General features: G+C 38.6%; 1 protein-coding gene across 1 annotated transcript in view; it reads right to left on the bottom strand.

Moving 5' to 3' along the window:
* scn8aa (sodium channel, voltage gated, type VIII, alpha subunit a) overlaps positions 1-11,003 on the bottom strand; it is an 80,832-nt gene extending 69,829 nt beyond the window's left edge. The window contains exons 1-2 of the mRNA XM_088407392.1: positions 10,715-11,003; positions 3,708-4,044 (exon numbers count right to left, since the gene is read on the bottom strand). Of these exons, the coding sequence (XP_088263518.1) occupies positions 3,708-3,986 (279 nt within the window). The 5' untranslated portion in view covers positions 3,987-4,044; positions 10,715-11,003. The remainder of the gene's footprint in view (positions 1-3,707; positions 4,045-10,714) is intronic.
* Positions 11,004-14,720: the final 3,717 nt, after the last annotated feature.

Below are 14,720 nucleotides of genomic sequence, written 5' to 3'. Positions count from 1 at the left end.
CTTTGATTGATCTTTTAATGGCAGAGTGAACAACACAGATTCGATTTTTTCAAATGCGACCCAGGCCACTTGAGTATGTGGTCCTGAAATCGATCCATATCTGGTCTTTTGACGTGCGACTTCAGTCTGAAGGGCAAGGTCTCATTCATTCGACTCACACAAGCGACAACTCTCCCAATTCTGCGCTCAAAAAGGTGCAACAACAATAGAAGACGAGGCGACGACAACTCAATGGAGGGAGAGCAAAGTACATTAAGTCTCTCTATGCTTCCATGAAACTGTGGTCAATGTGTTTCTTGTGTTGTGTAATCTGAAGTCGCAACTCATCAATTTGTTCACCAATCACTGCACATTAGCGAGCAAAATGTTAGCTTTAGCCTAGCTCTCAGCACTTTGTGTTTCCCCCGTCTTTGTTTCCGATCTCTACCCAGCTTTTGAGCACATTCGAACAGCTGGGTAGACAGCGTAGCGTGGGATGTTCTCCATAACTCATGGATGAGGCGAAGATAATAAAATAATTTTGATTTTGCAGTCTCATTTTCAAATGATGATGGCTGTATGATGTAAAAGCCAAGCTGTTCTGCACAAACAAACCTGAAATGAGCAGGAATATTAGTGCTATCCCAATGCTGTCAGATCAACGATTTGATTTCCTCCCACCAAGTGCGTCGGGATCTTCTTGAGGGGAGGGGATAGAAGTAAAAACATACTGCGACTGAAACGAGCAAATAAACCGGAGAATAATTTTAAAAAATATAGTTAAGCGACACCCATTGTGAGCAATCCGCAACGACGAGCAACATTGAGGTCAGCTACGACAATAGCTGCAAGTTTTTTGTTTGTTTGTTTGTTTTTTGTTTGTTTGGTTTTCAATGTACTCCAGCCGTACTGATTGTCAATTAATGTCTGATACTGGGACACAGCTCACTAATACTGGCCTGGGGCATGTAGAACAGGTCTGCTAGCAAGACATTTTGGGCCTCAAGCTTTAATGATTTTACGTAGCTCAGCAGCTATGCTGCAAGAAAACGGAGGGAATGCTGCACGTCGGCCATTTCGTCTGTCGGTAAATTGACCTGCTGGGCTCGCTGTGTCCTTGCTCTGCCACCAAGCAGAGAAGGATGGTAATTAAAAAAGAGGCCTGCCCTGCTACTAAATATGAAAAAAAGTTGTGGATAAAGAATGTTTGCTATATTGTTATTATAGTTATTATAGTCACTAAAGGTACTCTCTTTTGGTTGACTAAAATTTGACTCAAACTCAGATACAATCAGATGATTGTATTATAAATCAAACTATATGTAATATCTATCTATCTATCTATCTATCTATCTATCTATCTATCTATCTATCTATCTATCTATCTATCTATCTATCTATCTATCTATCTATCTAAATCCTTGAATTTGACTACAAATTTTTGTTTTTTGGAGAGATTTAGCATATTCCCTACATGATAACGATCCAAGACACAAAGCCAAATCGCTCTGTCCTCGACTACAACGGAATCAAGTAAAGGGTCTCGAGTGGCCATCTCAGTCTCCTGACTTCAATGTCGAGCTTAACCTGAGGAAATGTCAACTGTGCAGCTCAAACAAAACAGTCTAAGAATTTACCTTCACTGGAGACCTATTGCCAAGAAGAATTGGTAGCTTTGTCATCAGAGAAAACAAAGAGCCCTATTTACATTCACCACTAAAGACTCAAAGCTGCTATTGATTTTAAAACTCAGTGCCCTATCATCAAATGGTTACACTTATTTAATAGTGCTCAATAAGCTTAAAATTAAGAAAGAGCGAAACCATTGGAAATCTCTTACCTAGATTTCTTTTATAATAAAATGGTATTGCAAGTGTAAACTCTCCATTGTTATCATGTTTGATTATGTACAGATTTGACTCTAATTCAAATCCACTGCTAATATGACCGCAGCTACACAAAACTTAAAAGGAAAGGGGTAATGAAGTGCCCTTTTTATTCACCAACAGATTCAAAGGTATTTGTTATTTTTCAGTAACATTGAAGTTTAGAAAATAAAAATTGCAAATTGCACACCTCCTTAGAAAAAATCTCAATATTTTTTTTTTCAAATATATTATACTGGTTGAATTGATTGCGGTATTGAAGAGTCATGAATACTTTCACAATTTAATATGAAATTAACACAACTATGTGCTTCCTCGTGATATTCTCTCTCTCTCACTGTCTCTCTTTCTCTCTCTCGCTTGCTTGCTCATTGTCTGTCAACTAGCTTCTGCCACAAATAGCTGATGAATATTCAGCGGGAGAGCAGACTAGGACAGTTTCATTGGTCCACTGTGGCGATACTCTGTAATTTCATTAGTCGGTTGTAATGAGATTGAGTGACTGTATTGCAGCTTGCAGCGCTACAAAGACAGAAATAAACCACATCACATTAAAACCCGCAGTGTTCAAAATGTGAGGAAAAAAAAAAAGTAACGACCTATAGAATTTACAGTACAGTGGTACCACAACTACCTCTACTATGCCCTTGGTATGAAAAATTCAGCTTACGAAACTCCAACCTGACTGTAATGTGATACGTTATCACAACCCGTGATGTCTACCATATTTATTACATTTTGTGATGCACTTTTATCATTTATTAATATGCCGGCTTGCCAACAAATGTCAATGTTTTTTTTTCCTTGTCTTCCACTTTTCATCTTTACTCATTTCATCCACACTTCCCACCAAAAATTTACACCGTAGAACTAACAAACATAAAATTAACATTAGCTACGACTGACAATGTACATATTCACATTAAAAAAAATGTATGTAGTGCCACTGTGGGCTGTCGTGTCTGACGTTCGCATTGTGAGCACGTCGTTAGCACTTGAGCAATTATCTCACTCAGGAAGCACTTTGCATGAACCAAACTAAATTTAAGAAAAGTTATATGCTCAAAAAAATAAATAAATAAATAAATATCATTCCTGTGTAAATGTTTCCTGGATGACTGGAAATGTAAAATAAAAACATACAAATTAAATGTCCTAAAAATATAATCATATAATGTAATATGTCATGTAAATGTAATACACGTATAATTGTTTGTAAAATTCATAGAAAATGAGCAATGTTCTATCACTTGTAAGCTTTTTGCAGAACAGGCCTGTGGGCTACTCATGAGCCCGCGGGCACCACGTTGGTGACCCCTGGTTTACACAAAACAGGGGTGTCAAACTCACTTATTGTGGACAACATTGTAATTCTGGTTTCTGTCAGAGGGCCAGACTGACTATGACTCAAATAAATTGTAAATGTGTTCGTCACACACTTAGCTAGTTTTGAAATCAGAGTCTGGTAAAAAAAAAAAAAAAAAGTTCAAAAGAGAGATTGAAAGAAATAAATGGTTGTTGTTTTTTTTCCCCAAATTTGTTTTAAAAGTTGAAGACAACTTGCAAGTTTGGTACTTTAGCTAGAAACCAGGAGTCAAATTAGCATATTGTGGGCCAAAGAAAATGATGTGGCGGGCCCGATCTGGCCCTCGGGCCTTGAGTTTGACACCTGTGACACAACGAACGGCGCTGAGGAGAACAAGTGGTTGAATATACAATTGCATCACATTTTTAATTTAAATCTGATTGGCAAATATACTCCGGCAGTCTGTTTCCAATGCAGTAATGGCTTTTAACCCCTCCAATACTTGTAAAAGCTGAGAAGATCATGACGTAACTCACTTTTTGAGAACTCAGGTAGTACGGGTCCAGATCCTCCAGTGGTACCGCCACCATTCCCTTAGGGATGTCCCCATAGATGTAGGGCAGGCTCTTGCCAGCCTCCAGGTCACTGTTGGGCTTGGGCTTGTTTTCATCATCGTCGTCACGGTAACTGCTGTCCTGCTTGGGTGGCTTCTTGTTCTTTTCCTCTTTGATGCGCTGCTCGAGGGCCGCCAAAGATTCCACATTAAACCTCTTGAAACTGTCAGGTCCTGGCGGTGCAAGAAGGGGTGCAGCCATGTTTTCATCCTGCAACTACGTGATCTTTAGGTTGTGACCATCCCAGGTAGTAGTAGATCTGCAGGAAGATGGAGCGGAAGGAAAGTCAGTTCAACACACCATTTGTTCTTTACCATCCATGTGACGCTATAGCGTCCCAAATAGCGGTCTACGCACTCTTAGGATGGAATAGCTAGACTGAGGGATTTTTTTTTTCTTCTGCCATTTTTACATGCATCCAGTATTCTTTAGACCCTTTGATATACGCCACCATTTACTTAGCGCAACTGCATATTTAAATTCATGTAATAAAATATTTCTTTCATGAAACCCTTACTGTGCCCGCCGCCTCTAGGCACCGCCCACCCAAGTGTTGTGTCACCAAGATCACGTCACAGAAATTGCCCACACCCCGCTTGAAAGTGAATATAAAATATGATAGCTGAATTGAAATCAATCATGAGGGATTCAATCAAAAATCACTGAAAACAGAAGGTGTGTATTTGTGTTTCTCTCATGCTATCTGACGGATAACTTCACACAAAGGTAGACCACAGGCATCAAACTCATTTTAGTCCAGAGATCACATTTGCTCCAATTTTATCTCAAGTGGGTCGGACCACTATATGTTGTGGCCTAATAAGCTGTCTCCTTGAGTAACTCAAGCTATAATTGCGATACTTTCCCCACGATTGTCGGATCCCATAGCGATAACTTTATCTGGACCCAGATGATGACAGTTCATGTTCCGCGAGCAGTGTGGGGAGTAAGGCATTAAAAAAGTAATGTAATTACTGAAATGCATTACGTTTTGCTGTAACACGGTAGTACTGTAATACATAAAAAAAGTAATATTTTATTCAGTACAAATGAGGTTAACACAATGCACTATATGCATTTTTAACCTGAAAGTGGTGGGGGTTTTTTTCCCCTGAATTCACCAAAAACACTGCAACGGAGGAAAAATGTAATGCAGCAGCAGAAGACAGGTTGAATATGGACAATATGTACACAAGATGGATGGATAGACGGCCATTACTTTCAGTTCATCAGAGATGGCAAGAAGCATGTAATAGGTGCACTTAGGTGCGCAACACCTAAAATAGCACCAATAATTTGACAAAACATTTAGAGCCGTGCCATAGTAATGTGAAGTTATCGAAAAGAAAACCGCGGAGGATTGAGTGTGGGGATAAACCTTCCACCTCAAGAGATTTCCACAGTGGAATCGCCAGCATTTCGAAACCATCAATAATGACAAGGAAAGCTAACACAAATTTTCACTGTACAATTGCTATACTGTAGTCTATAAAAAGCTGTGGTCAATGTGTATCAAGATGAAGCATAAGGAAACTCATGTTAAACAGTACGTTAAACACAATAATGATGATGTATGCTAGCTGCAAACGAAACCATCTATTTTTGAAACGTCTGTCTCTCACCTAGCCAGCTGAACTTGAATTTAAATAGTAACATTGAAATTGTGGAATGCACTAAATGTTTCTTCCTAAAGCATAAACAAATCATCACTATGCTGTGAAGCTAAAAAATAAAGGGATTAAAATACAAAAAATACAAAAAAGATTTTGTATATTGTCTGTAAAGGTTTTCAATATAATACAGATGAAATGATTAGCACTGTTTTTAGGCTTAAGTAAACCTTTGATTGGATCGGTAATGAGCATTATGAGCTACATTTAAAATGCCAAATCCGTATGTCTAGTTATGTTGGTGTGAGAGTAATATAAAATTAATACAAAATCATGTAATGCTTCACATTTTAAATACAGTAATATTGTAATGTAACTAATTACTTTGACATTACGGTAATAGGTAGTAAATCATGTATTACAGTTTTGAAGTAACTTGCGTCGCACCGTCCTCACAGACTGTGAGGACAAATAAATGAATAAATAGATAAATAGGCAACCCCTGGATAGAGAGTCTGCTTCCTGACTACTGTCAAGGTGCCCTTCAATAAAGCACCGTGCCTACCCTTTAGCTCAAGAGGTGCAGCACTGTTTGCACCTCTCTCTCACTCTGCCATAACCTTATGTATACAGTTTGGGTGTGGGACTTGTGTGTGCAAAAAATGTACAAAGTGTGAATTGCATTTCCTCTTATAATTGAGGATTCACCCACCCATTTTCTTTAGTGTACCCTGTTCAGGGTCACGCAAAACTGAAGCCTCTCGCAGATGACTTAGGATAGGCTAAGAGAAAGGCAGACAATACAATATGAATCATATTGTCATTTCGTGGGAGTTGAACTCAATCTGCCTGTAATGACAATAGATAAATTAACCATGATCCATCAGAACCTGTTTGGTCAAGTAATATACATCCATCCATAAATTCTCTGTATGATCCTGACTAGGGTTGCAGGTGTTCTAGGGTATAGCCCAGCTGACTTGGGGTGAATGCTCAAAGGTGATCATTAGCCAATCACAGGGCACATACAGACACAAAACGATTTATATTTATTAATTACACAATTTGGCACTCTGTTCAAGTGACTAATGCAAATCCAAATTCATTTCTGAAGAGGCAGGTAACACCAGGTGTAATTTCATAGACGCACAGAAAGCTAGTTTTAGTTTATTTTATTTTTTAGAGTGGCTTGCGCCGTTGTGAGTGTGAATATGGTCGACTCCATTCGCCACCAATCACAGAATGATAGATTTGAAAATGAGAAATTAAGATACACCCTCAGACAGGAAGTACACAAAATATACACATTTTACATTGATTAAATCTATCATATAACAGAATTACATTATTTCAAGACAAAACATTAATTGGCTACAAGTGAGTAATCAATGCAAAACGTTTGCATATGCTAACATATACCAATGAGAAATACCTAACACATACAAAAATGCTGACAAGCTAAACGCATACAAGGCAGCACAATGTAACATGCTGAAGATAAGAAAATACTGTATGCTATTGGAAATGAATTATAAAATATTATAGGTGAAAAATTTGGAATTAAGGGAAAATATTAACATTCATGAATTACTGTAACGATGGAAATGGTCCCTCAGGTGAAATGAATGAGTTAAATGTTGTGAATGTGTAATGGGAAAGCTCAAAATGTGAAACGTTAAATCTCCAAATGTTATATTATTTTTATGATATTAATATTGTGATATAATATTGTGATATAATATTGATTATTATTATCATAATATTAATATTATGATAATAATATTATTATGATATTAATATTGGAATACTGAAGTGAAAATGTGGAATTATGGGAAATATTAAAAAGTATGAATTATTGGGATGATGGGAATGAACCATGAGGGGAAATGAAAGAGTTTAATATTATGAATTTGAAATAGGGAAGCTCAAAATGTGAAATGTTAAATCTCCCATTGGGAATGAATGGGGAATTCTCCCATTGAAAATGAATTGTGAAATATTAAAGGGTGAAAAATATGGAATCAGGGGAAAATATTGGAATGTATGAGTTACTGGTGGGAACAATGCCTAAAATGGTATGAATGAGCTAAATATTGAAAATATGAAACGTGAAAGCTGCAAATATGAAATGTAAAATCACCCAATGTTAAGTCAATGGGATTTTTGGCGTGAAAAACGGAATTGTGGGAAATCTGTAAATATTTGGAATGTGAAAAATGGAAGCAACCGTCGCACGATTAATTGGAGTCATATGAAATTGGAACAGTGTGAATCGGAAAAACTGGGAATGAGTTGAAACGCGCCGAAAAACGGGCTTTCGCCTTCAAACACTGACAACATTCTTACAAAGACGTACAACTTACAGTCACACGGCCAGATTTGACAAAGAGACAGAACAACGTGTTGGTCAACGACAGTGGCTGCTCACAGCTGAAGCCACACCATCCTTTCTCACGACAAAATGTAATAGCAACAGTGGTCAGAGGCAGTGCCATAAAACAAAGATCAAGCCAAACAAAGCACAAATGGATCAGATAAATCAGTTCCAAAACATCACTAATTTGAGTGCGGCCCGTGCGACCCGTTAGCAGTTGATCCACAGACCAGTATCGAGCAGCTGACTGGCATTTGGGGACCTCTGGACTCAAGCACTAGTTTATAAGCTTGCCTAACGTTGGAGTATCAATCAACCAACCGAAAATAAAAGGTGAGATAACCGCAACTCATTCTAACTAACTCATTCACTGCCAGGCCAGTAAAAATTGATCTTTGACATATTATACGCGGTCTATAGTCATCATTGGCAGTGAAAGGGTTGATTACCTTAGTGCTTAACTCATTCAATCCCAAAGACATTTATTTTTTACGTTTTTCAAATCCAGACACTCACAATCATAAGAACTTGTTTGTTTTTTTTCATTTTGTTTTTTTGATTTTTTTTCTGGTCCTAAATTATTTAGTAATCGATAACTTTAGGTCAGGGCTCAAAATTTTTGGAGTCAGGGACCCTTTTTCAAAAGCAAATTTTCCAAGGACCTCCATTGCAAACGTTTGTGAAAACAAAAACCAAAGAATAATTTAAGCCAAACGCAACAGATTTCATTTGACAAGAATATTTGTTACTTTTCAGCTGTACTGAAGTAAAGAAAATAAAAATTGCTGTATATATATATATATATATATATATATATATATATATATATATATATATGTGTGTGTGTGTATATATATGTATATATATATATATATATATATATATATATATATATATATGTGTGTGTGTATATATATGTATATATATATATATATATATATATATATATATATATATATATATATATATATATATATATGTATATATATATATATATATATATATATATGTATATATGTATACAATGTGTGTGTGTGTGTGTACACACACACACACACACACACACAACTTTGCTGGCTTCATCGAGTCATTAGCAAGCAATTGTAGGTATAAAAAAACATCTTGACAAAATCATTACATTTTTATAAATATACTAAATTGGTTGAATTGATTACATTATTGAAGAGCCATGAATACTTTCACATTTTAGTATAGAATAACATTTTTGAATTTGTCATTCACGTCATCGTCAAAGAGCATGACTATTTAGTAACTACATATGATGGCGATTTTTATTTTGTTTTGTTTCTACAAACATTGTTCAATGTTGAGAAAAATTGCTTTTAAAAGGGGTCCCTGACTCCAAAAAGTCTGAGAAGCCCTGTCTTAATGTTTGCTTGTGTCAATAATTGGACGCTCAAAAGTTAACAAAGCTTTGGCCTGGGACTCAACGTTGACATTTTAATTTTAGAATATAGGTTAAAAAAAATTGTATCGCAATTGACACATTTATCAGCCATTATTCCAATGACAGAAAAACATGCATGTGGCTTCTTGAGTGACTGATGCTGAGCGGCAATTTAAGGATCAAATCTTGGATTAAAAGACATTTTCAAATTGTAATTGAAAACCGCATTGCCCTACAATCTTTTTTTAAGCTCTCTCATGGCCATTCATCTCAGGCAAAGCCTTTTAGTCGGCGCATGATGGTTTCATGACAAGTGCTCAAGCTGCAGGAAATTTCAGGGTCAACTCAACTCATGTGAGGCAGCATTAGCTGGAAAATGGCATAGCTGGAAAATGGCACGTAGAGAAACGACAAGTTGAAATGGGATATGCTGTGTTCTAGACAGGCGCGGCGGTGGATTTGTTTGATTTTGACGCTTTCCCGACATCTTCATAGTGAACATGTTGGTCGCGCTCAGTGTCATTCGCTCTTTTTCCAAGACATGCACACGGGCACGCGCGCGCACATGCCAATATAAAATGAGGGAACAAAATCAAACACGCTTCTCCTTATGCAATAAACGTCTGTATTTAAAATGGACCCCAGAATAGGGAGCCGCCGAGAGCCTTCTGCTGCTCCGCTGGCAAACGCACACACGCGCAGTGCGCGCGTGCGTGTATATAATTAATATCATCAGCAAAGAAGAGAGGCCTTCGATCCACACAAAATAGCTACGGACACGAAAATTCGTGCTTTTTCTCTTGATATGTAGCAACTGGATGTGGCGGTGACGACAACCAGGGTGGTTGTTTGTGTAACATCCGAGGATCCAGTGCGCAAAAGAAGCGGCACATTGACCGATGCGGACAGGGAGGTTGTTGCTGCAGTGGGCGGTTAAACAAAACAAAACCAAAAAAATCGTCATATGAAGCAAACTCACGAACCACGATGATGATATTTGGTGAGATATGCAAGATTTGCATGCGAGCGCACCGCTCGACAAATACAGCGGCTGCCTTGAATGGCGTGCACCACACCCGTGAAGCTTCGTCGACGAGCAAATCAATACACACTGTGCGTGTGTACGTGAACATGTTTCAAAAATAAAAGGTGAGACGATGACACATGGAAGCAACGACAATTGACGGAATCGGCCCTACTTACACGCATCCTGTCATCCAAGGTTGAGCCAAGTGTCCCGCAATGTGAACATCCTTTTTTTTTTTTGTAAGACCAAGCCAAGTGTCCCGCAATTTTAATTTGGGTTAAAATGGAGCCATTTTGCTGCTTCACCCTCAGCACATATATGATCAGTAATTGACATTTCTACGCGCGTCTATTGCGCGAGGACGACGCTTTAGACACGCATTCAAAAAATGGGGGGCGTGGGGAGGAGGGGGGCTGCTCTGCGACATTCAAGCAAGACAACCCCACCAAAAACAAAAAACACAACCGTCTCCTTGCATCTCACTCGCAATGGAAATGGAAGTGCGCTTACCTCTCGGAAGCGTCACGAGGAATCTGTGGGGCCTTCGCCGGGCTGTAGAGGCGCGAAGAGTCGAAGAGAAAATGCGGTTGTCGCCATATTGCTGCTGCCGTCTTCAACCCCCCCTCCACACGAACACCAGCACCTCCACCTCCAGCAGTAGCAGCCCTCCTCAGAGTGAACGGCTACCCTGCATAATTGATGCCTCTCAGCACAATATGAGGGAGTGTCGCCCAGTGCCTCCTGCTACACTCTTAAAGGTCATTTAGGCCTGCAGCCCCCTGTACCTCCTGGAGCCCGAAGCCAGTGCGCCACCGCAGAGGAGTGTGCATGGATGATGTGCACGGAACACGCGTGTATCTCTTCCAGAGTGAGCGAGAGAGGCCAAAGCAGGAATGTTGATAGCAGTGAACTTGCGTACGTAGCACGTGACATTTGGAAAATCGTGGAAACTTCCAAATTAGTACCTCTACTTACGAAAGCCTCTTGTTTCGAAAAATTCAGCGTATGCAACGCCTTGCCGAGAAAATATTGTCTCTAATAACAACACTGTTAAAACTTACCAGCATTTCACAATGATTACTAGTATTAATTTACAGTAATTTCTTGTATTTAAGGTACCCTGTAATATTACAATGAATACCTGTGTAAATTACAGCAGCCTTGGATTCTACGGTATTTACCTGATTTTCTTCAGTAAAATGTTAAAAAAATTTTCAGTATGTTGTAAATGCATTCACAGGATATTGCTGTATTCATTACTGTGACAGTAATGCAAAACATATCCAATAATTTACTGTAAAATCACAGCAAAGTTTTAACAGTAAAGAGAAAAGTCAAGATCTGAGAGGCGACGTTATTGGCATATACAGTAATATGAGGCATGAGACACCAGCACGCTCGCCAACATGACTGGAATACGTTATCACAACCACGATGTCTACCGTATTTGTTTGCCCACAAACGAGACGAAAGTTTTTTGCATTGGTTACTGTGGTTTTCCACGTTTCATCCTTACTCCTTTCATCCACACTTTCCACCCCACTAACACTTTCCACCATAGAATTAGCAAACATAACGTTGACATTAGCTAGGGCTAACATTGTACATATTCACATAAAAACACACATGTAACATAGCACTTTTGGCTGTTGCGTCTGACTAATGCGTTTTTAGCATGTTGTTAGTATTGACATTAATGACATCACGCAGGAAGCTCTTCGCATGACCCCAAACTAAACTTAAGTAAATTTCAAACTAATCCAAAAATAATTATCACATGACATAAAAATGTACAAATTTAACATCATAAAATGTGTGTCTCTCTGCACTCATTACCAACTCACCAGCACCATTTTTTTTGTTGTAAAATATCATACTTACACCTCAAAGTTCAATGTGCAGCCCCTAAAGTCTAATTTTGAAACACTCTTAGTGAAGTTTGCAAGTGGTGAAATAATGATTTAAAAATCTATCAGTCATGCTACATTGACTGTAGTGAAGGATTACTGCCATGTTTTTCAACAACAAAATAGATCTAGGTAGAACGATCAATCAGCTACATTTAAACAGATCTAAACGGAACCAATCTGATTTTAATCTTGCCATACAAATTCATCTTTGTGTTTTTTTCATTTTTAAAACATTTGCTATGAGCTAAATAATCAGAGTTATATTTTTTTGCTGGTCCAACATTCATCAGTCGGGGGGGCTGGCGACTGATGAATGTCCTCCCCTTTTCGTAATTGTCAGTCCGACACTTTTTCACGCTGAAAACTGTAACCGTCAGTCCATCGGACTTTATGCAATTTTTGCCACCCCGCCAAACTTCCGTCTCCAACCATCCAACTTCAGCCACTCAAACATTTTTTTTTTTAAATTTCTGTACTTAGACTTAACGTTAACGCAATGTCTATAACTATCCTGTTAGGCTGCACTTGAAACCCAAAAAATGAATATAAGATTAACACGAAAACTAAGTCAACCAGGTTTTAGCCCTAAACTATAATACGCCATCATGTTGATTAGCCCGTATCTGAGTGCATGGACGTGGGACTGGAGTGCAGTTACCAGTCGTGTCCACTGGATGGCATTATCATGCTTTACAGCGGCGGTGTCAAACAAATTTTTATTTTGGGCTGCATTGTAGTGATAGTTTCTGTCAGAGGGCCGGAATGACTGTGAATTCAAATACATTTTAAGTGTGTTGATCACACATTTAACACGATTTGATATCAGAAGCCGGCAAAAACTGTTCAAAAGAGATTTGGAGAATAAGAAAATGTTTGTTTTTCTTCCCCCAAATTTTGAAAAGTTAAAGACAACTTGCAATTTTGGTGTTTTAGTCAGAAACCTAAAGTGAAATCAGCATTTCAAGGGCCACAAAAGTGAGGTGACGGGCCGGATCTGGCCCCCGGGCCTTGACTTTGACACGTATGCTTTACAGTAAATGATACTGAAATGCTGGATGTCGGTTCTCATTTATAACGACTTGGCCAACTTTTGTAGTTTATAAAACCTTTCATTCAAATTTGTCTAAACGTCATCCTTTACATACACTACTATTAAAACAAAGTATTGCTGAGGTTGAATTTACTAACAAAACGTCTTTAATTAATTATTTAATTTAAAAACTTCTATCTTGCATTTTCTGGCCAAGAGCCAATCAGGGAACGCATGCAAATGGCTTCTGCACCCATTGGTTACTTGAAAGAGTGACCTTGAGTGGAAATTCATCCCAGAATGCTCTTTCTTGATGTAAAACATATTTAAAAAGCAAAATTACTCAAAAAAAAAATACTCAAAAAAAAAAATAATAACAATAAACATGCCAGAGAAGTGAAAATGATCACCAAACAAGTGTATTACATATATAAACTATATATATCGCAAATATGCTGATTTTCGCAGTACGTGCGAGAGGGTTCATTGACAAGGCAAGCTACGCTGACAGTGGGCCCAGCAATGGCTTTTTGTGCACGGTGTGGAATGAAGCCCTGGGATGCCATTTCATCTTATTGCTACCATTCCTTTACTCACTGACATTTTTTCAAAAGCGCAGGGACACATTGTCCCAACGCGAGTGAAAGGGTTAATATTAAGAGGCGCGCTGACCTTGAGTGACATATACCCGGGTGTTCATTAAAAAAAGAATTAAATAAGACGTAGTTGACAAGAATTCTCATCACCGGCAAGCTAACTATATTAGGTGACGAGAATTCCCGTCCATGCGATAACGAGATCAGCAAGGCAGCTCGGAGAGTACTTGATGCCTCCTCATCCGGAAGGGAAAGAGATTGGTGGTGAAATGAACAGGTGCAGGAGTGTATACAGCCAAAGAGGTTAGCAAAGTGGGACACAGAGAGACCGTAGAGAGTAGACAAGAGTACATGGAGATGTAACGTAAGGTGAAAGCGGATTTGGCAAAGGCCAAACAAAAGGCTTGCGATTGGACTGTAAGGGGAAAGAGACTGACCTTTACAGGTTGGCAAGGCAGCGAGACAAAAGTGACAAGGATGTGTAGGCGCTCAGGGTGATCAAGGATAGAGATGGAAACGTCTTGACCGATGCCGGTAGTGTGATGAGAAGACGGAAAAAGTACTTTGAAAAGTACTTGAAGATTTGAAGACTTTGAAGGTTGTTGCGGATCAGGAAGAAACGAAGATTAGTAAGGATGAAGTGAGGAGGGCGTTGAAGAGGATGAAGAGTGGATGATATACCTGCGGAGGTATGGAAGTGTCTTGGAGAGTTGTAGAGAGTTGCTTCTGTTTTTGACAGGGCTGTTTAGCAGCAACTAGTGAGAAGATGCCTGGGGAATGGAGGAGATGCATGCTGGTGCCCGTTTTGAAGATCAAGGCAAATGTACAGAGGTGTAATAACTTCGGAGGACTAATCTTGATGAGCCATACAACAAGGTTATGGGAAACAGTAGTATTAAGTATTCTCTAGTATGCAATCATATTTGCGTTGTCCAAACTTTCATCATAACAGAGTTTCTAACTTAGGAAACAACGGTACA

Source organism: Hippichthys cyanospilos, chromosome 2 (genome assembly GCF_059441005.1).
Source record: "Hippichthys cyanospilos isolate Australia breed blue-spotted pipefish chromosome 2, RoL_Hcya_1.0, whole genome shotgun sequence".
NCBI lineage: Eukaryota > Metazoa > Chordata > Actinopteri > Syngnathiformes > Syngnathidae > Hippichthys > Hippichthys cyanospilos.
The sequence above is the reverse complement of the archived record's forward strand: the minus strand, read 5'-3'. Positions and strand labels throughout refer to the sequence as shown.